This window comes from Cheilinus undulatus, linkage group 13, assembly GCF_018320785.1.
Source record: "Cheilinus undulatus linkage group 13, ASM1832078v1, whole genome shotgun sequence".
Taxonomy (NCBI): Eukaryota; Metazoa; Chordata; class Actinopteri; order Labriformes; family Labridae; genus Cheilinus; species Cheilinus undulatus.
Genome location: NC_054877.1, coordinates 44829328 through 44853972, shown reverse-complemented (window position 1 = coordinate 44853972; position 24645 = coordinate 44829328). Strand labels below are relative to the sequence as shown.

Genomic DNA, 24645 nt, shown 5'->3' with positions numbered 1-24645 from the left:
TTGGAGAGGACGAGGCTAACAGAGAAGTAAGCTAGTAGAAACACGTTTTTAAATTCTTCTAGCCTACTCTGATGACATCACAACAGTCACAGATTTATTCTGATGACATCACAACAGTCACAGATTTATTCTGATTTCATCACAACAGTCACAGATTTATTCTGATGACATCACAACAGTCACAGATTTATTCTGATGACATCACAAAAGTCACAGATTTATTCTGATATATAGCTTGTACATATCTAAATATTATTTTTTTATTTTTTTTTCCAGTTTTTATTATTTTTTTTTTTATGTTTAATTCCTGTTCACTTGGAGAAAAGCAAACCATAGTCAAATTTCTTGTTGCATAAGCATGCTTGGCCAATAAAGCTGATTCTGATCCTGATTCTGAGGTGCAGCATGGCTGCTGCAATGAAAACACAGTAAATCTCTATCACTATAATTAGTGCAAAAATGCAATGTTGTGCATATCCCACTTTACAGGTGATATTCTTTTCATGTGTTCTTTTTCTGTTAACCAGTGTACACACTAGGCAGTGCATGCTATATGTGAAATCTACTCTTTTAGGAGATCCACCTCATTTGGCCCAGCTCAGTAGAGCTGATTGTTTGGCTCACAGCCAGGTCTTCACTTTTTAACAGTTTGGCTTTTAAAATGCAGAATAAATAATGAAAAAGGATGGAGGAAACGAGGCTTGCACTCAAATGGGAGTAAGTGACAGTGGTTCAAATCAAAGGGCCGTTTTGGAGAATAGGCCCGTTACGGCACATAATTACTTGAGCACTCACCTCACAAGATTTATGACACTAGATGCTCAGAGGTCTGCAAAACTGAGGATATTGTGATATCGATATCCTCCATGTCAGATAAACCTTTTGCAAAAGATCATATGAAATGTATGTAGAAATATTCTAATGATAATTGCAGCCTCATTTAGAGCTGAAAAGTACTAACTCTCCTCTCCCCAATCACCTGACCTGATGTCAGCCCACCACTGAAGAAGTGTTGTTAATGCACAGTATTGCTGACATAGCAGAGTGCCGTCACTTAGTATCCGAATGCCCTAAACAGAACGTTAATCCACAATAATGTCTGGTCTCAACATTCTTTCTGATTCAAACCACAAAATGATCTCTGATAAAAATCAAGAAACTGCATTAATCATGAAGCCCATGAAGGCCAACATTTATCTAAAAAACAGACATGCCTGACATATTTTTAAAGACTGGGTAGTGTATTAAACTGCTGAAGAGTTCTTTTCTGCTGTTTCTCTGCCAATCTCATGTCGAGAAGTTTTAGATTCCTCAACATGATTTTGACTTAACAAACCAAAGGCTTACTGTGTGCCTGTCAGGTCATCTGTTTCCTCTTACATTGTGGTGATGCTACTTTAATGCTTTGTGGAATCTGTTCAAGCCAGAAGCTTTTATGTCTTGTAAACTAAATTTGATTGGCCTGATGGTTTATTCTTAAAACTGCTGTGTGCACAAATGAGTTATCTGGCTATTAAATGACTGCTCTATTACACTAAAACTTTATACGGTGTTCCCACTGTATTTAAAGGAACCCCACTGCTAAACATGTGCTTAGTTATAAACTCTGTGGTTGTTAGCTGTGAGTGTTAACCCAACAAGAACCAGAGGTTTTATGTGCCGTCATGCTCAATAGAGGTGTCATGACTTTCGATTGTCTGTCGATATCGAAGGGAAGCTTCTCTCAAATATACCTGATTTAAGTTTGGAGGTCATGCGTCAAAGGTGAAAGTCACTGGGCCATATGGTAATTCCTTGTGAATGTAATTTCTTGGGGATGTTTTGAGAGATTTTCTTCAAACTGCAAGTCTTTCATTTGGATGAAAACTAGGGGGTTATATATCAAAGATTAAGGACATTGCTTGTGACCCTGATGTCTCAAGAAGTTGCACAAAGTCCAAGTCTACCTCAAGGACAAACAGATCACAATTTAGAGGTCAAAGGTCAAGGACACTGAGCCTCATGTTTTTTTTTTTGTTTGTTTGTTTGTTTTTTGCACAAATGTCCACTCTGCCCTAAGTGTGAACTGATTCAAACTTGGGTATACAAGCTCACTGTGACCTCAAATCTTGCGCACACAATATTTCAATATAACCAGCTGATAAAAGTATCCAGATTTCACATCGGCTGTCAGGCTGACCCTGTTCAAAACTTCAAGCTGATACGTTTCTGCCTCAGACATTTGAGGAGAAAACGGTGGTAGCTATGAATGTAGTTTAGCTGAAACAACTGCAAGCCTGTTAACTTTGTCGACTGAAAGCATGACATAATATTTGTCATTTTTTCATGAGAAAAGACTAAAACTTTGGTGACAAAACTCTACCAAAAGTTTGAATATTCATCCAATCAATTCCTGAGTTTTGCCTCTCCTAACGTGACATATGGGGTGTTGCCCAGATGGTTGTGACATAATTCAAGTGCTATATATATTTGTATAAGAGTCTGTCTGGTGTGTCAGGTTAATTTTAAGAATGCATTAGGGGATTTCTGTAAATTTGGCACCAGCCTACACTAGGAATTTGAGCATCATCTCCTAATTCAATCTGGGAGGTCTAAGGCTACTGTGACCTTATTTAATGTGAGGTTACAGCGACCTTGTACCTGACCGTAGCTTCGTCTTAGCTCTACCATCCTAATGCATGTGAGTAAACACAAAATATTATTTTCTATTTTGATTTATTCTTTAGACTAACTTAAGCATAAAGAGACATACAACAGAATACCAACTATAAACATATAACTGCCTGGTGATTGTTCTAGTTTTTGTACTGGAGGGAGGGAGACTCACTTACCGTTACAGTTGAATCCCGTCTCCTTGCTGCATTTCTTCGAGCAGCCGTCCCCATCCAACAGATTGCTGTCGTCACACCGCTCTAACCTATGCAGAACAAACCATCATCATTATCATTCACCTCTTTTCTTTTTTAAAACTGGAAAAATATTAACATTAATGTTAGAGGGGAGCGTTGGCTTTCTTGTCTCTAAACATGGCTTGTGTGTTCTTTTATGAAAATGATCTACTGTAAAATAAAATAAACGTGCATTCAAAACAATGATTCTGTTTATCAATATTATGTCCCAGACTGTGTAAATCAATAAAAGAAAATAAATTTCATCTAATATTAAGAATAAAGAATTACATTTTTTTTGTTTGTTTGTTTTTTACTATGACGTAACGGTGGGTCTGGGCCCCCAGATTGATTTTTTTTGCTTTTGTTTTTGTATTTTATATGAACAGGACCAAAGCTGGTGAGATGACTTGTGGTGAATCAAAAAAGTATTGTTGTATCTTAAATTTATGTCAGTCTTTGAATGTGGACATTTTTGTCACTTAACATGAGAAACAGGTTTTTTTTGGAAATCAGACATGAAGAAATTGCATCAAATTCAATTTTTGCAGATTATCAATGATATGTCAAAAACTGTCCACTGATATAGAAAAAAATAAATTACTGTAAAGTATCTGATAATTAAGTCATTTCATTCATTTTAAAACAAATAAAATGTGACACTTTTGGCATGTAAACTGGCATCTAAAGGGTTAAATCAAACTTGATTAAATAATTGATTTTTATAACCATGAGTCAAGCTGGTTAAACGATCTCAGTCTTTTACTGTAGAATATTTACATTAATTTCATGAAGACGTTTTTGTCACTAAACATAAAGAGAAGAATTATTTTTTTGAATCAGACACTGTTAAAAAACTAAAATACAATTCATTAATGGCATGTCCATAACTGTGTTCAATGATTTAAAAGAAATCTCATTTAGCATCAAGTATTTGGAGAAAAAAACGCTATTTTTGCAGGGGTTTTAACATGAATAGAATCTGCTATGTTTTGCATGAAAACTGGTCTTTTAAGAGTAAAATCAATTGACATGATAAAATAACTGATTTTAAAAACCTTAATGAAGCTGATGAAAAACAATCTGGGTCTTTAAATGTAGAAAAAGATATAAATCTGTCAAGCAGTATTCCTTATTTTTACACCAGAAAAAAGTCCCAGTGCCCTCGTATAAATACTTTCTGTTAAGCTATGTTATAGCCTGTTACTGTTGATAAAAATGGTTAAATTGTCATGTGATATCAAATGACAAATGAGTAGTTTTGTGTCAAGACTGGCTGCAGAATGGCGACCAACTTCAGTGTACACTGATAGTTGTAATGTGCTTTCGTGACCAGAAAATGGCAGACAAAGTGTCCACGAATGAGGCTAACAGGTCTAAGTTCAGCATGTAATGGTGCTGGGAACCCAAAATGTAATGTCCTACGAGGAGGCTGGGAAGTAGGAAGTTAATAAATAAAAATATTTATATTACCTTTATATCAGCATTTGAATGTGGACATTTTTGCCACTTAACAGTTCATAAGGAACTTTTTATCACTAAGGAATAAATGTTAATGTTTTCATTGCTCTGAGCTCCATCAGGCATGACACCAACCCCTGTACGAGGCCGTCTCCACAGTACGGCTGCCCGTGGGTGTAGACCAGAGGTGCGGAGGGATCACTGAGGAGACCGTCTACTTTCACCTGGATCATGTACAGGTACTTTACTCCCTTCTTTACAGAGCTGGAGAGGAGAGGAGAAGAGAGAAGATCAGAGGGAAAATATTTTCATGACGGCTTAAAATTTATTTTTTTCTGGCAAAATAAAACAGTTAAATAAAAGTCTAGAGTTTATAATGTTCTTCCAAGGAGCTGCAATGAAGGCTTTACTGCTTTATGGTACAAACAGACCTTTACAGGCTTGTTGATCAATACCAATGATGACTCATTCAGGTCAAAATAAGCAACAATAGCTGTGTTTGTTGGTTGCCAGTGTCGAACAGGATGTTTTTGTTTTTTTTTCTTCCCAAATACCATCCTTCACACTGTGCCATGGAGAGAGGAAGTTTTGTATTTGTAACAGTGGAAAATTCAAAGTCTTAGAAATTCTACACTGTGGAACATTTTTCTGAAATTTTCAACAGTTTTTAGACACGCTTTGTGGCAGATTGATGAACCCCTCTCTGCCCACCTTTACCTCTGAGAGAGTCAGCCTCTCTAAAATGTTAATTTACTACCCAGTCAGGTTACTGGCCTGTTCCTATTTAACCAAATTATTTGCAAAATGCTCCTCCAGCTGTTCTTCGCTAGGACCACTCACTTTTGAAACTTTTTGTTGCACCATCCCTGTTTTTTGAGATGTGTTGCTGCCATCAAATTCAAAATTAGCTATTTTTCATTCATAAAACTATAATTTGTCTCAGTTTAAAAATCTGATATGTCATTATATTGTGAAATATGGGAAATATAAAATATGAATTTAAAAGATTTGCAAATCCTTGCATTCTGTTTGTGTCTGAATTTTTCACAGCGCCCCAACTTTTTAGGAATTGGGATTGTAAGCAAAGGAGGTGAACGATGCCCCATGGTTGTTCAAAAATTGCCTCAAGTGGTAAAAAGCATTCGATATAAGTCAGCTTGAGTTAAAAAGCTGCATGACTTTGAAAAGTTTCTCTTCAATGTTGATTGCAGAAAGTTGCCACCAAATTGTTTCAGCATGAATGCGATGGATTCTTCAAAAAAAAAAACAAAAAAACAGAGAAGTTTCTCCTGCAGTGGTTACGAGCTCTAACCTTGCTACATCCTGTGACCTTTAAGCCTCACAGCAGGAAGCTTGTGTGACGATCCCTCAGCTCCGATGTCAGATCTATTGATCTGTTTTGGTGGGCCGTGTCTATAAAAAGTGCCCCTTCCTCGTTTTCCCAGCTCAGATCTTCTGCTCCTGTGTGTGTTTGTTGAAAACTGGAGGAGAACAAGTCGCTCAGGTCTGTGGAGTCTCTCCAGACTGAACAAATTTCCTTTATTAATTATTGATCAGAGAAGGAAATGAAGAATTAGAAAACCTCACTGCACGTATCTTCATCTCTTCTGTATGTGGACAAATCCTTCAGCCTTCTTTCTCTCTCCTCCCAGAGCGTTCTCATTACCTCATCAGGTAGACCTTTTCTTTACCCAGTTTTTAAACCAGAGCTGACTGTACAGTTTCATCACTAACACACTGAAAAAGGCTTGGGACCCAACAGACCAGTTTAGAGCAATTAGTTTCAATAACGAAAATCTAAAACATTAAATAAGTCAAGTCACAGCTTTAATGCTTTCCTTCCTGTGCTGTTGGCCTATCACCACAGAGACGCTGAGTCATTATGCAGTTATCTGGGGAGAAAACACACTTTTTCATGCACTCTAATGAAGAGGATCGTAATAGCAAAGCATAAATACAGTAAAGATTAGTTCTCTGTCTTTTCAAGCTAATGGAAGTGCACTGCAGTTTTTATGGTGCCCAAACTTTCCAGAGATCGGGACACAATTCCACCTCTGTATGATTTAAAAAAAATGAAAGTAGGTTCATTAAATATTACTTTTACATTGCTATAACTAAGCTATGACCAGGCGTTAAATCAGTCTGAGACTCCCAGCCGCTTGTTTATATCACGGGCCTATTAGAGTGACATCACATGTGAAATTGCAGCACATATGTGCAGCACTGCAAAAGACCTACCAGTAAATGCTACCATAGTTTAAGGAACTGTGGGTTATGATGCGACTGCCAGGAAAAGAGCGAAAATGTCTTCTCCACCAACAGGAGCTTACAGTGTGGCTCTTTGTTCTTGTTTTAATAAAGAAATATGGTCCAGTTATGATTAAACTGTTGCTATACCAGCCGAGCTAACCGCTCCACCAGCTTCCATTGACATACCCTGCCCCTTTCCGCTGCAAACTCATGCCAAAGCAGGTCAGCAGATGGATGGAAACGTCTTTTCTGCCATGAAAAGATTTCAGTTCTGTTTCTTCCTCTAAAATATGGTCCAGTTGTGATAAAACTGCCGTTATACTCCACCAGGGTAACCGCGAGTAAAACAGAAGTTGCTGATGGCTCACAGTACAAGTAAGCCCCGCCCATGGCCACCACCTGGTTCTCCTCAAATGATGCTGATTGGTTCAAACAATGTCTGGTTCGCCACAATTGTTGCAGACAAGAGCTTTGCAAGACAGGCATGGAAACGGGTGGTACTGACACACCTGTCAGGGGTGGATGGCACGCACTGCAGGTGTGGGCGGAAATGGTCCGAAATCCAGCATGAAGGTGCAGGAACAAGAAAAGAGCCCCAGGCAGGGCTCAAGTTTGTATCGCAGTTTGCACAACTCTCAGATGATTAAAGTAGCAGGAAGTTTGTGTGATTGTTGAAATCACAGAGTCTGTTTCTAAAAGTGAGGAGGGTTAGATTTGGGTACTTTATTCCCCATTGGATGCGGCATGTTGATGATTATTTTAGATGATCCATAGCTTTGTAAATGCTCTGCCAGCGCACCGATCCAAGGAGCCTGAGTTTGATGATTTATGTAACCCTCTGAAAAGAACAGCCTGACATTCTCACCCACTGCACCCAGCTATTGGCTGGCTGTGAGGCTGCAGGGCAGGAGCCATGGTTTGAACCTGTGTTTCAAACTTTTGTTCTTCACAAATATTCAAGGCTCAGTGAACTGCTGAGTGCAGCACTATCTTTGGCTTCCAACAGACTGCTGAAAAGGTTCACCGTTGTACACACATTTAAACAATATTTCATCTTCTCCTTTCTCTGATGACTGGTGTTGTGTTAGAGTCTGCTCCCCCATCAGATGGTGTTTCCCTCACATGGTGGGGATGTTTTCAGTGCTGGGGTCATGCTGGCTCTTGTAAACGAGGGCTGGTTCAGCTAAGGTTCAGGTTAAGCCTTGAGAAATTTGACTTGAAGTCTAATCAAGCATTTGTTAAATTCTGAGTGGAAATACACTTTTAAAACTGTCAGAAAATATGAAAAAAGCAGTTCATTTTACTGTGAGGAGGGAGAGGAAAAAGAGACAAAGGATTAAATGAAACGAAACATGCTTGGAGGTGTACTTTCTGCAAGTCCGCAAGCACTCTATCCGATGGGATTTTAAGTCAGGTCAGGTATGGGGGCACATGCTGGTTCTGCATTTTGTTGTATCAGCCTTTGCCCTGTACTGTTCTGGACCATGTACCATCTCTCAAAATATACTTTTATTTAGCCCTCTCCAAAAAGCATACCCCCCCTCCAGGTTTACAGTCCACTTGGTACCCAGTCTACGATGAGCTGGATCAGATCCCAGGAAGCGTGCCTGTAGAAGAGCAGCTGCCACTCCTGTATCCAGCAGCTGACCCTTCCCATTCCTGGTCCAATGCAGTGATTCTCAACCTTGGGGTTGGGACCCCCTTGGGGTCACAAGACACTGACAGAGGGTCTCCAGATGACCTAAAAAAAACTAAGAATATTTTTCAAATTACACTGTTGCCACTTTACACAAATTTTGTCAATGTTTTTGTACCCCTTTTCATCCTTTTCCCCCCTAACAATTTTAACACATTTTTGCCACTTAACATCTATTTTGGTCAGTTTTAAACTCTTTCCAACACTTTTTTCTGCCTGTTTTTGCAACTTCCAAACTAATTCTTGCCACTTCAGCTTAACATTGCCTCTGTTGACCCACTACAGCCACTATTAAACCCTTTTTACACCTAATTTTCATCATTCAATAGTCCCAATTTTGGTAGTTTAACCAATTTCTGCCAATATCTGCCAATTTTTTCTTATCAGTTAACCCTTTCTTGCCAGTTTACATCAATTTTTCATCCCAGTTCACCAAATTTCCCACCCCATTTTTGCCAATTTAAAGCCATTTCAGTCGCATTTTAACGCCCTTTTACCACTATTTATGTCCATTTTTGCCACTTTAGCCCATTTTTGCTACTTTTAAAATCCAACTTCACCACCTTTTCCACCATGTTTTTTTGCCATTCTTTTACCCATTTTAGCAATTTTTAAACCATTTTCATTCTTTATTTTTTGACAAAAAGGATTTATAATTTTAAGAAGTCTTTTTACTACACGCATGAATAAATAAACATATTTGTTTCTATTATAAGAGTGGTTATTATTCAGGTTAAATATAAACTATGCATAGCACAGCTTAACTTTACAATGAACCATGCTGACCTCCATGGTCTCCTAGTTTGGTTGGGCCCCAGAAAGCTAGCCCATTTATCCCCCTTTATGGACAGCCTTGTCTGCAAACGACTACTCTTGAATGTTCCTGGCTGTTCTACCACCTTCAGGTACAATGGAGTCCCCAGTCTCTGGCACCTTTATTTTGGGGGTCGCGGGCTGAAAAGGTTGAGAATCACTGCTCTAATGAGCATGTCAGCATTAGACACACAGTCATGCCAATGATACCCAAAAATGCACAGAGATAAGTCACTGCAAAGAAGTCCAGTCTACATCCTGGCCTCATAAGAGTACAGTAAAACCCAAGGACCAAGGACCAAAAGCCTTTCGGCTGCATGCTCAGATACCGGGAATGCCATACCGCTTTGCCCAGCAAACTCATCGCCCCATGCATGAGTCCGAGTCTTCTTCTGATTTTAACCTCACATTTAGCAGATCAATGGATTACGCTGCCAAGGAAGGTGAGCTGCTCTTCAACTTCCACACTATCACCATTCACAGGCACAGATTTGATAGTAGCATCCAAGGTGCCGCCAAATGCCTGGATCTTTGTTTTGGCCCAGGAGACATGCAGTCCCATCACGTCAGCCTCCTCATTCAGCAATAATACTTCTTCTTATATAATAATACAACTACTATCACTCAGTAATAATGTACTGTTGTAAAATTTGGGGGAGGTTTAAGGGTAATAAAAACTGGTTCCCAATAATAGTTAAGGTTTGATATAATAAGTTAAAACAGTTTGAAACTGTCCGCTTGTCTGTGGTCTGAAAAGGTCTATCATACAGCCAGCCGTACTCATTCTCCCCATTCTGTGCTCCTCCCGACGCTCACTGTGGTGCAAATTCAGCAGCAGGAAACGGCTGAGGATCACATCCAAGCAGTCACTGGTGTTTATGGCCTCTGCTGCTCACATTTGGTCTTTATTCAAAAAGAGGGGAAAAAAAAGGTGCCTCTGCTTTCTTTGCTTCACCTCTGCTGTGCTGTTGTCTCCCTCCTTCCTCACCTCTAGTATCTTCAACTTAAGCCTCATTTCTCCTTCTCCCATCTTCCTCCAGTTTATGTTTCTCTCTTTTCCTCATCTGAAACACCATTCTCCCTTCACATCAACCCCTCTCTGCCCTCCTCAGCCCCACATAACTCTATTCCCCCTGGTTCTTACATCTTTTTGTACTTAGACACAGCTTGTGTAACATAGAAGACGTGTTCCCTGAAAAATAAACTGTTTTTGAAACTGCGTCCACCTCGCGTCGGCCCTGCCAGAGCTTTGAAATCAGCCCCCGGTGTATGACAACTGTCATATGCTGGCCGGTACTTATCGGCTTTTTGTACAAAAGTCTTGTCGAGAAATCATGGGACAGGAGAGATTTAGGGCATTTTTAGGGAGGGCTGCAGTGTGGTGAGATAAAAAACTGGATTGTGGCTTTACATTTGGATTCCAGCAATCATTTGGACAGCCCACAATACAAGACAGGATACTGTACAAACTGATTCAACTCAGCCCCAAAAGTCCAGCATGCTTTTGATTGAATATATGCTTGTTGAAAGAGATTTGGATCAGTAGCCGCAGCTTAGCATCCCCATGTTGGAAGCATTTGAGTTTTGGGCAGCTCAAACAGAACCAGACCCAAACACTTTGGAGGGAGACAGTAAGTGTGGATGAGCAGATCTGAGGACTCGCACAGACATGGAGGTATGCTCTGCAACATGTACTTAGTGTTGACCCTGAATAACCTCATTTTTTACCTCCAGTCTTATTTTCCTCAGAGCTGCTGATGTCTGACAGGGTGGCATGTGCATTTATGAGTGTTTATGTGCGTGCATGCCCAGCATGAGTAGTTGGCACAGCCTAAATGTTATAAATATTCATCTACAGCTTGAGAGAAAGCCAGACTTGCCTCAGGTGGTGTCCCGGGTATTTTACGCCGGTTTGGACAGAAAAACAACACACCTGTCAGCTCCCATTACGCCCCGTGTTTCCTCCCTTCATAGCATGGTTTGTGATAAAAGAATGTATCTAAAAACACATTCTGGGTTGATGTAATTCTAATGATACTTAGAAAAAGTTCTTGTAATATCTATGTACTATAAAAAAGAAGAGGATGAAGGTGCTGTGATGTCACTCATTGGTTTTGTTGACAAGCTGATGCAGCCAGGAGTTTGGCACAACACCATCCCATAACCCATCTGCAGTCATTACAAACCAATGTCAACTGAACAAGTAAGGTAAAATAAGTGACTGCATACATATTCACCAATTCTAAAGGGACTGACCTAATTCAACAGAGGTCCAGCCAACTGGTGCTACTACTCTCACATTACAGACAACCGGTCTGGAATTCCCAGTCACTGGTCAATCAGTACTACTTGCTACCATTACACCCTAATGGCAAAAGAACACTCCTAGCAAGTGAAAAAATGGTGACAAGGGACAAAAATTGGTCCAAAAGAGGCAAAAACATACCAAAAAATGAGAGAAAAGTTAGTAAAATGGGCAAAAAGCAGTCAAGAGTGGTAAAATAGTGCACAAAAATTGGAAACAAGTAGAATCTAATGACAAAAGGTAGCTAAAATGGGCAAAAAATGGTGAAAAGGGGCAAAAATGGGATAAAAGTGGCTAAAAAGAAGTTGCAAAGATGGCCAAAAAGAGGAAACGTGCTATTTAAAGGCAAAAGGTAGTTTAAATGGGTGGAAATTGGTGAAAAATGGTGAAAAGGGTCAAAATTGGTCCAAAAGAGGCAAAAACATGCCAAAAAAATGAGAGAAAAGTTAGTAAAATGGGCAAAAAGCAGTCAAGAGTGGTAAAATAGTGCACAAAAATTGGAAACAAGTAGAATCTAAAGACAAAAGGTAGCTTAAATGGGCAAAAAAATGGTGAAAAGGGGCTAAAATGGGATAAAAGTGGCTAAAAGAAGTTGCAAAAGATGGCCAAAAAGAGGAAACGTGCTATTTAAAGGTAAAGGGTAGTTTAAATGGGTGAAAATTGGTGAAAAAAATTGTGAAAAGGGGCAAAAATGGAATAAAAGTGGCAAAAACACAGCAAAAAAAAAGAGAGAAAAGTGACTAAAATGGGCCAAAAGGAGTCAAGAGTGGCAAAATAAGGCAAAAAAAAAAAAATAGGAAACAAGTGGTATCTAATGACAAAAGGCAGCTTAAATGGGCAAAAAAAAAATGGTGAAAAGGTGAAAAAATGGTGAAAAGTGGCAAAAAGAAGTGGCAAAAATGGGATAAAGTAGGAAAACGAGTGGTATTTAATGGCAAAGATAGCTTAAATGGGTGAAAAGTGGTAAAAAAAAAAGTTAAAAAGGGCAAAAATGGGATAAATGCAACAATTGAGTTTGACAAAGCCTTCTGTATAAGTCTGGGAAACAAATTGATTAATGTGATTTATTTCTGAGGTCAAAGCTTCCTGTATCACGGTTTTCTGGGGGAATAATATTTCAAATTAAGGCATAAAACAGCCACAAAAAAATCACAAAGGAGCCACACGTTGAGTATCACTGCCTTAAATCTGTGTACCCTGAGGCACTGACGTTTATAACGAACCTTAAGTCCTTAACTCATCATTCTATTCTGTATTATCAAGTTGGTTGGCCTTCTTTATCAAAACGTAGGCTAAATGGTTGCCTTATCCTTATTTATAAGGCTTTACTCACATGGCTCCCTCATATCTGTGTGATTTTATGCATGTGAAACTTTCTGAGAGTTAAAGTCTTCGCTCTGTGACTCAGTCACAAGACTTATTTTTGCTATCTCTGCCCAAAGTTCGCCTTAGAATGGGTTAAAGGAGTTTCAGGTATGCTGCTCCTGCTGCCTGGAATCTGCTGAAGGAGACTTTATGTCTTGAGGAGCTGGTTCCTTTAAATCTTTTTAATAGTAGATTGGCCTAGGTCTTCCACATCAAACTCATCAAACCATGCATTCATCAGTCCTTGCTTTGTGCACTGGGGTACAGTCATGTTGGGAAAAAAGGGACTTTCTCAAACTGACATTTGTCCATCCATCAGTCTTCAATCATACAATGTGAGGACTCTGGTCATGCCCATGCGTGAGCAGACAGTTCACCACAACTGTTATAGTCAGCTTTAATCTGCATAATGTATGTCTGGCTTAAGCCCAAATCGTAGCCCAGCTTAGGCCTGAACCCAAGGCAGAGGCTAACACATGTAGCTGACATGCATCTCCTCGAAAATGACTCTATGCATCAAATTGCCCTGTGACTGGTCTACTGGGTAGCGCTGATGACTGCCAGTCTCTGAATACCTTGATTTAATGTCCTAATAGACTCTAATAGACTTAAAGGTTACGCATGCTTTCATCACTACACCTCCTAATGATTTTAGCTCATTTTCTTAGAGGGACAGCCAAGCCTCCTAATAATTTATCGCATGTTCAGAACACTGCGTCCCGTCTGAATGTACTTCCCCATTTAGCCTCCTTTTACTGGCTCCCTACTGGTGCATTTTTAAGATTGATTTTGAAACTTCATCATTCTATCTTTTTGACCTTTCAAAACACCATATTCTATCACAAACACTCAGCTCCAAAGATCAGTTACTTCTGACTGCCCTGAGGTCAAAGTTGGTACCTCGCTGGTACTTTTGTTCCTTTTCATTGTGCATGCTGTTGACTTATTTCACACCTCTATAACAGCAGGAGTCATAACAATGTATAATATCTCTGCAGCAAACCTCCACACTCTCATCCTCTACCTGTCGGTGAAGGTCTGCTGGGTCTGAGCTGGAGGCGGTTTGGCGGTAAAGGGCGGCAGCCGCTGAATCCTGTAGACCAGAGGTTTGCAGCTGGAGCACAGCGGGCTGCCAGGGCCTGTTGACAGCATGGCAGCATCAATCTCCATCTTCTCATCGAAGGTGCACAGCTTTATCGCAGCGATGGCAGTGCTGTGAGTGTCTAGGCGCAACGTGAGAGGCATGTCACAGAAGACGTGCTGGGGTCCCAGGTAGATGCTCTTCCCCGTGTCTGTTATCAGCTCTATGTTGGCGATGGCTGGGTTTTCTGTGAGGGGAGAAAACAGACAGAAATATGTCTGTTTTTATTTCTGTGTCATCTATATCCTACTGTGTTTTAGAGATGTCACATCATAAAAACTGGATTTAACAACAGAATTATTCTGTTGATCCAAATTAAAATCACTGTCAGTCTTTACACCAAGACCAAACACTGGTCATAGATCCCAGAACTGAACTTAGGGGAAATCCACAGGGTAGGAGTGCACAAGAGGAAACACCTACAGCAAACTGAGCAGGATCACCTCGAGTCCTGGGTGGATGCAGTTTAAAGTTAACAATATATTAGAAGTTTTACTCCTGTTTTACTGAATCTGTTCAACATTTTTGTATTATTTGGTATGGGTTCCTCAGTATTAAAAACCACAATAGACTGTGAGGAATTTTAAAAGTGTGGGAAAATCTCAGGTTCGACCCCTAATGACCTTAACTTGTTTTTGCATTGTTAGGACTCGAAACAGCCTGCCAGCACTCAGGACAAAAAGGCTAAAAAAAAAAAAAAAAAAATCAATTTTCCCCTGCTGCCATTGCTTGTTTGTGTGCCTGTGTTATTTCTTACTATGTATTTCTATTTTATTGTTTTATGTATTTATGTGGCAGTGTTCTTTCAAAAACACCCAAAAACACAGACATAGTCAGAAGATTGCAGTGAAGGGGAAATTTATTTTCAGCCGGCCTCCCAAAGTGCAGCACAAAAATAGGAAAAAATGAGCAAAAATGGGGAAAAAAAACTATTTACACTATATACAATTAAACATAAGAGTCCTTCAGTAAACAAAAGAGTCCTTCAATAACTCAATAACTCAAAAGGCAGAAAAGAAGTCAAAGTCAAACCTGGTGTTACCTGCTCTGTAACCCAGAACCAACTGACTGACTAGGCCATGGCAGCTTTCAATTAAAGCAAAAGCCCTCCTACTGGGCACCATGAATATCATAACTTTCTTCAAAACAACATTTTCTTTTAAATAAAGACATTCTAAACATTTGAATAAACATTATCATTTTCATTCATTTTTCATTCATTTTTCATGGGTTTTTATCTCCTATTTAATTTAGTCAAAACCACAAAATACCTCTTATTTTCACAAGAAAACGAAATATCAATAAATGAATCATGTGACCCTTTGAGCGCGCAACATTAAATTATATAGGAGGCGGAAATGATGTGCTCTGTTTCGTCATTCACATAATGGGAACTGGATGTGGCAGAACTCAAATGCAGCGCGCCTCCAGGTAAGAGCGCTTTAAACTGTTTAAATGTATGTTTCTAAAAGCCAGAGCTCCCAAGTGTGCACCCTTGGTTGTGCTATGAAACGAAGAAGGAAGGGAAAGCTTATGTGAATTTCATTGAACACTTAAAACAGCTGTATGAGGGGGAAAAGTTTGGTGAGTGTCACGTCTGCCTCAGTGCTGTGTGTGTGAGATTTTGTATCTGCCTCAGCGCGGTGTGTGCTTAAGCGTGTGTGTGTGTGTGTGTTTGCGGACTTGCTCTGTCACAATTTATTTTATCGCCCACTGTTTCGTTAAGCTTCTATTAATAGTGTCTATACTGTATTCAAAACAAATTGCCCTTCATCTGAATAATAAAGTGAACCTTGATTGCTCTGACTGAAATTCAGCCCATCATCAAAACATTCGACTTAAAGACCCTGTAAAGTGAAATCAAAAGTTTGTGTCTAAACACAATGTTGGAATGTGGTTGCTGTAAACATGTGAAAACACTGAGATCTACATGTGACTGAACTCTGGATCTAGACTTCTAAAAAGTTTTTCACCTCTTTCCTAGCTTGGTTTAATTTAGGCAGGGCTAATATGTGGGCTCATGATGTCATGATGTCCCGCCTCTTTAACACTACAATATAAAATCCCAGAGCAGTTCATGTCTGTACTGTCTGTTGTTAGCTGATGTCACTGCCTTTATTGAAAGTTAACAGTCAGTTAAATGTTGTTTTTTTGTTCATTGTGAGGTAAATTTTGCCAAATATATCAGCTACAGTGGATCATTTAAAGCAGTGGTTTTCAAAGTGTGAGGCGAGCCTCCCCTGGGGGGCGCCACCTAACTTCAGGGGAGGTGTGGAACCGTAAACTAGAAAAAACAGAGATTTTGTTGGCTAAGTTCTGCTGTGTGTGGGGGAAACTAGTTAGGTTTTTCCTGCATTGGTCCTGGTGATACTCGATGCCCACAGTGTTTAATTTGCAAAGATGTATAAGCTAATGACAGCATAAGGCTGTGTGAACCGTCGGGTCATACTGACACAAAAGCACCAAGTCTAGTGATCAAACCAGGGGGATTTTTTTGACAGGAGGTAAAAGGAATTTCAGTCACAGAAGGTAACTGAGACATTTAGCAAACATTTAGTGTTGTAAGACAGTCTGTGCAAAAGCAGATTTTTGGTACCAACAATGATCAAAAGTGAGGACCAGGCAAGGCTGAAGGTGGAGGATGATCTGCTGTTATGCAATCCTACATCATCTGCATGGATGCAAACTTTGAGTTCCCACTAAATTAGAGCATAATAATCAGGTCTTACATGCAACAAGTTCAACACTGAAATTAAAACCGATTGCCTGGGTAAGATAGGTGATCAGTATGCAAACCAAGATATTAAAATGTTTAAAGACGAGACATAAATATTTGAAAATGAAGATGTTTACATTTTTTAATCTTACTTCTACATTGGTGGGGGTCCATGGAAAAAAATGTTTCTCCTAGGGGAGGCTTACTCTCGCACACTTTGAAAACCCCTGATTTAAAGCATCATAACAGAGAGTTGAGCCAGAAAATGGACTTTGTGTCTTCTTCTAGGTCAACAAAAATTCAAGAGGCAGGCTAATGGTGTGAGTGCTTTCCTCAATTAAGACTAGCATTGTTTTTTTATTTGAGAGGATTGTATTTCTCCTTAGTGGGCGTGGCTTCATCAAATTCAACAGACATGCCCACACCATCCTCAAGCAGATTTTACTGCCTCATTTTTCATGATTTTGAAGCTTAATCTAATTTGCAATTAATTGCCCAGCCCTTTTCGGGATGAATACAAATACAACACCTAGAAATGGTACTGGTTTGGACAACTCAGATGTTGTAGCTGTGGTTCAGTCTCCACAGCACATGGATCCTTAAACAACTAAAGGTTTTCAAAGGTAATAATACGCCCCCTTTGGTTTCATCAACTTCTATAGCTGCTTTTGGACAGAGAAAATTTTTATTCCACCCTGTCTGTATATTCCTTCTTGATTTTGGTCTCCCAACATTTCTTCTACAGTCCTTTTGATTAACGCTCTTATGACAAACACTTACTTGAAGAGATGTAGGTGACCCAGAGAGTGAGTGCTTGTGGAACAATGGGGTGGAGGAAGCTCAGTGTAAGTGTGCAGCCCTCGGTATCAGGACACGGCGATGTCACGTTGGTGTCATAAAGGCTGAGTTCAGGACTCCAGGCCTGCAGACTGGGCTCACAGGGCTGCTCCACATCAGGAGGACCTAGGGTTTAGCAAACAACAAAAATGGTTGGATTCATGGATTCTAGGGTCTCTAAATGTTCTTACAGACTTCTTTTACAAGAGTCTATTTTTGTGTCGTCCTACCTTTTCCTCAACATCTTTGCCATACTCTATTTAAAAGTGACGGATTTAACAAATTTCCCAGTATTACTTTTAACAACTTCCAGCAGACATATTAACAAGAGAGAACCGTTTTCCAGTTGAGGAAGTTACGAGTCATCCCCTCCTTACATAAAACACAGCCAGCGTTCAGAAACACAGTAGCAGCTCCATTACAGCAGACAAAATGAGTTGTTAATTGTTACAGAGTAAATGATTAAGTGAATGGAATACCATTACTGTAGTGTTATTATCAACTGTGAAAGTGGGAAAAACCAGGACGTTAATGAGGTGTTACATATTTCATGCCCGTTTGGATGACGTTTATCGACCTAATGGGCGTGTAAATGAACCAGAACTGTAAAGAGTAATTTCCCAAAACTGTTGCTTCCTTATTTTAACGACTGCTGAAGTCACAGACGTATAAAGGAAATCTCAGATCTTTTTTTGTGTCGTTAAACGTCACTAATTACTAAGCTGGAGGAAAATCAAATCTGAAGGATGTCTGATGCTGAAACAGACGGCTGCCTTTTCAGAGCAGGTGGGTTTTATTTTGGAGTTAGAGCTTATGTAAGTCACATACGCGCATGAAGTGGCACCACAGAAGAAGAAGTATGATGCAGTTTGATGGTATGTGGTATAGAAGTGGGTCAAGAAGCTGAAAGTTTTCAGGTCAAAGTTCGGTGTTCTATATAACCTATATATTTGATGACCTATATGATGACCTCATTTCCAACAAAGTTGGGGCACTGTGTAAATAAAACAGAATGCAATGGTTGTCAAATCTCATAAACCCATATTTTATTCCAAATAGAGCATAAACAACATATCAGATAACTTACCATATTGTAAAAATATTAGCTCATTTCAAATTTGATGGCAGCAACACATCTAAAAAAGTAGGGACAGGGCTGTGTTTACCATTGTGTAGCATCTCCTCTGCTTTTAACAACAGTTTGTAAACATCTAGGAAGTGAGGAGACCAGTTGCAGGAGTTCTGGGAGAGCCAGTCGTCCCATTCTTGTCTGATGTAGGATTCTACCTGCTCAACACTCTAGTCTTCATTGCTGAATTTTTGAGAGGGACCTAACTGCAGTCAAGATGGCCGACATGGGCGTCGCTATACATCCAATCCATGCCGGAAGTCTCAAGCGGAAGTTTCTTCTTCGTGTTGGACTCAGCTGCCAGTGTTTGTTAGTCTTTTTCACGTCTAAGCCTAACCATTGGTGCTGGATCTCAAATATATCACCTTCCCCACTGCCTTACCCTGAACCTAACCACTCTGGTTTTAAGGCCTAAGCTTAACCTTAGACACACGGACTTCCAGTTGAGACTTCCGGTATGGATTGGATGTATGTCGGCCATCTTGTCTGCAGCAGGGTACTGTTTTGTCATGCCTCAAAAGGTCTGAACTGCAGGCAGGCCAGTTGAGCATCCTCTTCTATTGTGAAGCCATGCTATTGTGGTGGATGCAGTTTGTGGATTGTCTTACTGAAATAGTCAAGACCTTCCCTGAAAGAGGAGCTGTCTGGATGGAAGCATATGTTGCTCTAAAACCTCTCTCTACTTTTCAGCATCGATAGTGCCTTTCCAGATGTGTAAGCCCACCAACAGGCACTAATGCATCTCCATACCATCAGAGATGCAGTCTTTTGAACTGTTCACTGATTAAAAAAAAACTGGATGGTCCTTCTCCTCTCAAGTCTGCAGGACTTTGAAACAATTTCAAATTTTGATTCTTCTGGCCACAGAACAGTTTTCCATGTTGCCTCAGTCTATTTTTCACGAGCTTTGGTCCAGAGAGGATGGCAGCGTTTCTGGATCACCTTCACAGCTAGAGCAGGCGTCCATATACTGAGGGACCAGTGAAGGCTTTATGCATCACATAAACTCATTTAATTCTTCTCAAAAGAAACACAGGATCATGTTGTCTCTCAATCTGAGAACATAATCCCATGGCAGGCTGCAGTACAGACAACATTTTGGAGTATAGTAAATGTAAATGTGAATTTTGCAGACACCCACCCCGGTACCAGCCCTTAATTTGTCCAATTTCCCCTCTTCCTCTCCCTGATGAAGGCGGTATTGCTTGTCTCCGTTGGCTGACAAATTGACCCCTCACGTCGCCATCTTTAAAAGTGGGAAGGAGTAAAAATGGAGCTGGGGGGGCAGCAGACTGGCTGTCTCCTCAGCTGTGTGCATACCACTGTTTAGAGTAAGACTGTAATTGACTCTTTATCATCATAATGATCCCGCAGCAAAAAGAGGGAGCCCTAATCCCCCTTGTTCCTCCTCACCGCTTGTTTTCGGAGCATAAATTCCAGCAGAGGATTTCCACATATTTGGGTAGAGTTTCCAGTGAGGAGAAGGAAAAGTCTTATTGTGTTCTTATGGTATTTGGATCAGTCTTTCTCTTTATCTTTCTCCTGTTCTTCTTTTTTTCCATGGTCTTTCTTGATCTGTCAGAGGAAACCAAACTTCTCAAGAAGTTATGATAGGAAAAAGCAGATTCATGTGCTTTCATGGAGTGTAGTGTTTCAAAGTAGGGCTGTATAGGATTACAAGATCAAATTCTTTTGGCTGTTTTGTTTATGACAGAGTTTCAGTGTTTGAACAGCACCCAAACATTACCCAGAGCAGACGTTTGTCTAATAATCCCACTTCACTTTGGCTACACCAAGACACAGAGACGTCTGTAGCTGAAGCCAATTATCATTTAATGATTTTCTACTTTTTCCTCTTCCAGGAGCCATTAGGCTTGCACGCACCTGAAATTTACAGGGAAGAGACGCTTGTGTGTTTATGTGTGTGTGTTTTTGGTGGGAGTGAGGTAACTTTACTCCTTGGTATCAGTCGACAGGAGTTAAGTCTAGATCTGAAAATGGCAGCGATCCCTACTATCAAAGAAAAGAGAGATGCAGAATAGATTCAGTAATAAAAAGTCAAAGTAAAATGTAGTTTTGTACCTGCAACCCACATTCAAATCTGTTTAACAGACAGTACAATGTTTTTTTTTTTGTTGTTATTGTGCTGACTGACCCACTGCTTCCTCTGGCGTCCAATAGCCTGACGTGTCACAGATGCGAGGTGAAGAAGCCTCGTGGGCGTACTGGTGGAAAACGCCATCTTTCTCACAGTCTCCACAGTTCATACTAGATCCATGGAGGGAAGAGCTGAGACAAAAGAACACAAAAAAGCTTGTCAATTCTTTTCTTAGGGAGATCTACATGTCTAACAAAGCAGTTATGAAAATATTATGAAAAATTTGTTGTCTTTGGTAGTTTAGATGAACAAAGTGCTAGACTAAAGCCGTGTTTCCATCAGGTGGTCCTGTTTGATTCAGTACAGTTTGTTATGGTTTGGTACGCTAAACCCCAAAATAGTTTGTGTTACCACGGACACCCATGCCTTCAACTGGTGGGCGGGCTGTAAAGGTGATGAATGTGAAGTCACATGCAGCGCGAGTCTGCTGGTCTAGCCGCAGAGTTATAGAAAGGATGAGTGACAGAAGGGAATAAGCATTAAACAGCTTTATTTCAGCTGAAAGTGCTTTAAAAAAAAAAATAACCATCTTAATTATGTTAACCACTGTCAGTACAGCTCCTCAGCTGATGAAATACATGTACAGAGACGTTTTGCGTCATAAGTGTATGTTATTATGTGAATATATTTAGTCTATGACAGTTTATAACCACAAAATATGAAAGTTTAGAGCTGTACTGTGAGAATTCGCCACATTAAAATTAAGGGAAAAGTTTAGCTGCTGTTAAAATCAAGCTAGATTAAGTCAGAAATCCGGGGTGCGCTGATCTCGTTTTAAAATAGGCTGCAGCCCAAAGTTTTACAAACACGTCCAACAACCACAGAGCGATGTTTTCACAAGTTACCTAAAGTAAGAAGATTAATAACTAGTTACAGAAGAGAATAAACTGTTCTAAGGCTTCGTATTCACAAAACTTCAGCATTAATTTAGTTTCTCATCCATTGCGGATAGACCAGGCTGATGTGAGCCCTCGGGCTCTGCTTTGTTTGGATCTCTGTTGAGTCCAAATATTCCTGATTTAAGCAGATATTAGCCCGTTTCTCTCCTGTTTTCGCCCGCTCCTCACAGCGCAGACTTACGTGTTTTGCTGCCCAGCTGAGCAGCTGTGTCGTGCGCTGACGTGACATCAGTACAATCCCCTATTGTTATGTGTGTAGCTCCACCTTTTTGGGACAGAAAGGTAAGATTGGTACCTCTGTGGAAGGGTGCCAAAAAGTTGGACAGTACGGATCAATTTTCTGGGACCCTTTCCAACTTTTACTCTATGGAAACACAAAAACATGCGTGCCGTTCTGGACGGAACTGAGGCGGACCGCTCGGTGGAAACAACCTATAAAGGACGTCGATGACAGTGCAAACTGAGACGAGGATGAAGCTGGAAAGGTATAAAGACACCTGTGTCTGGAAGGTCCAGTCACTGGTTAATGAGTATTCATGGCTACCATTACACCATGAAGACAAGGAACATTCCAAGCAACTCTGAGACAGTGTTAATTTTGGCAGCTATTTTTAATCTTAGTCTTAGTCTTTAGATGAAATGTCTTTAGTTTTAGTCACATTTTAGTCATTTCTACCCTTTTTAGTTTTAGTCTAGTTTTAGTCTAGTTTTAGTCGACGAAAACTCAAAAATATTTTTGTCTAGTTTTAGTCCATAAAAAGTCCTCACATTTTAGTCTTTTACTTTTAGTCCAAGCATTTATTTTCTTGCCTAAATCTGGTACCAAACCATGATAGTTTGTTCTCTGCACTCTGCCAAACCTGGGGTCCCTGCTTTCTACAGCTGAAAGGCAGAATAGACACAGATGCATGGTATTTTAACAGATTTAACTACAGTGGAGAACTATCCCAGATTTTCAATGTCCAATGAAAACTACATTACCTTTAAGTCTAGTTTAAGTCAACTTAATGAAAAACTAAACATACTTTTTGTCAGTTTTTGCCATCACAGAACTAAACTTAGAACATTTGTGTTTGGTTGATCATTTCTTTGTTGTAACAATGCTTCTTGGCAATAAATCTTGAAGATTTGGCATGGACACAACCTGCATACTCAGCTCTGCTGCTCATCCCACAAATGCATGTTCCTTACAAATGTGGCACCATTTCAAAGTATAATAAACAGGCTTTCCAACTGTATAAGATTTATTGCCAAGAAGCATTGTTACAACAAAGAAATAATCTACCAAACACATATTTCCTTACTTTTTGTGCTAAGTTTGTTGTTGTTAGTATAAGTCAAGTTTTCAACATGGAAAAAAAGGCTGTCGACGAACATTTTTAGTCATAGTTTTAGTCGACGAAATTAACACTGCTCTGAGGAAAGGTTATCAAAAAGTATTTGTAAGGGGATGGATACAAAAACATTTCCAAGGCTCTGAGCATCCCCCAGAGTTCAGTTAAATCCATCATCAAGAAGTGGAAGGAATATGGCACATGTGTAAATCTGCCTAGATCAGGCCGTCCTCACAAACTGAGAGAGCGTGCAACAAGGAGACTAGTGAGAGAGACCACCAAGAGAAAGCCACTGTTGAAGAAAACTCAGATTAAATCTGGACTAGAGTTCACCAGAAGGCATGAGGGAGACTCCATGGTCAAGAGGAAGACAGTTGCTTGGTGTGATGATACCAAAATGGTGTTTTTTGGCCTCAGAAAGCTACCATTGGCAGAAAACAAACACTGCATATCGACACAAACACACCAGCATCATGCTGCGGGGATGCTACTAGGCAGCTGGCCCTGAAAGGCTTGTAAAGGTAGATGGTAAAATGAATGCAGCGAAATAAAGTAAAATCCTGGAGGGCATCTTATTCAATGTGCAAGAGAACTACAGCTCTAGAAACACAATGACCCGACGCATACGGAGAAAGCTACACAGTAATGGTTTAAAGACAACAGGGGGAATGTTCTGGAGTGGCTGAGTCAAAGCCCAGACCTTAATCCAACAGAGAACAGAACAAAAATCTCAGTGTCCAGATGTGCAAGCCTGATGGAGACCTATCTACACAGACTCAGTGCTGTGATTGCAGCTAAAGATGCATCTACTAAATACTGACATGAAGGGGGTGAGTATTTATTACATATATATTTTTCATTCATTTGAAATAACTTTGTATAAATCTGATTTAACTCTGACATTAACACGGTTTTTCTGCTTTTTTGGGACCAAAAAGCCAAATGATATTGACCATGATTGATTTATAAAATCAATAAAAGGGTAGAACATCAAAGGGGGTGAATATTTTTTGTATTGGTACTGTATTTGGCTGATAACCTTGTTACTGAGGCTTATCCGTAGAAACAGAAGAAGTAGAAAGAGAGAGAGAAAAATAGCAAAGCTCTTCTTTTTAGAACCTGGCTCTCTAATTTGTCATATTATTGAAAGAGTTGATCAGTTTAAAAATGAAGGACTGAATGCATTCATACCTCTGATGTAGCGGTCCCCGTATAGGTGGCAGCCAATAAAGAGAGACAGAATCAGGACTCTGGTCTGTGACGAGGGGGGCAAACGGGATGGGTGCAGGTCTCTGATCTGTCAGCCACTTCTGGTAGACCAGGTCAAGGTAGCAGTGCATCCGGGCCACTTGGTTAGGGGTGAAATGGTTGGTGCAGTTGTCATCTGATGAAATGGAAAGGAAATGATCAGGTTAAAACACAGAATCTTTCTTTAGATCCTTGTATAGTGTTGGAAAACATAAGGGTTTAGTGCAGATAAACGGAGAGTGGAAGTGCAAAAATTCCCTTCAGTTGTAATGGAAATGCCTTTAAATGACTTATCCTATAAATATAAGAATAATCAGGAATAATGGCTTGAAGAGGAGTGAAAATATTTGCAACCTTTGCATATTTGTCACACTTAAATCTTTCAGATCATCAAACACATCAAAT

General features: G+C 39.9%; 1 protein-coding gene across 1 annotated transcript in view; it reads right to left on the bottom strand.

The window, feature by feature from the left end:
* Window positions 1-24645, bottom strand: part of pappa2 (pappalysin 2) — a 146652-nt gene that overhangs the window by 76319 nt on the left and 45688 nt on the right. Inside the window, exons 8-13 of the mRNA XM_041803688.1 lie at window positions 24184-24376; window positions 20757-20890; window positions 17416-17598; window positions 13803-14106; window positions 4485-4613; window positions 2832-2917 (exon numbers count right to left, since the gene is read on the bottom strand). Of these exons, the coding sequence (XP_041659622.1) occupies window positions 2832-2917; window positions 4485-4613; window positions 13803-14106; window positions 17416-17598; window positions 20757-20890; window positions 24184-24376 (1029 nt within the window). The remainder of the gene's footprint in view (window positions 1-2831; window positions 2918-4484; window positions 4614-13802; window positions 14107-17415; window positions 17599-20756; window positions 20891-24183; window positions 24377-24645) is intronic.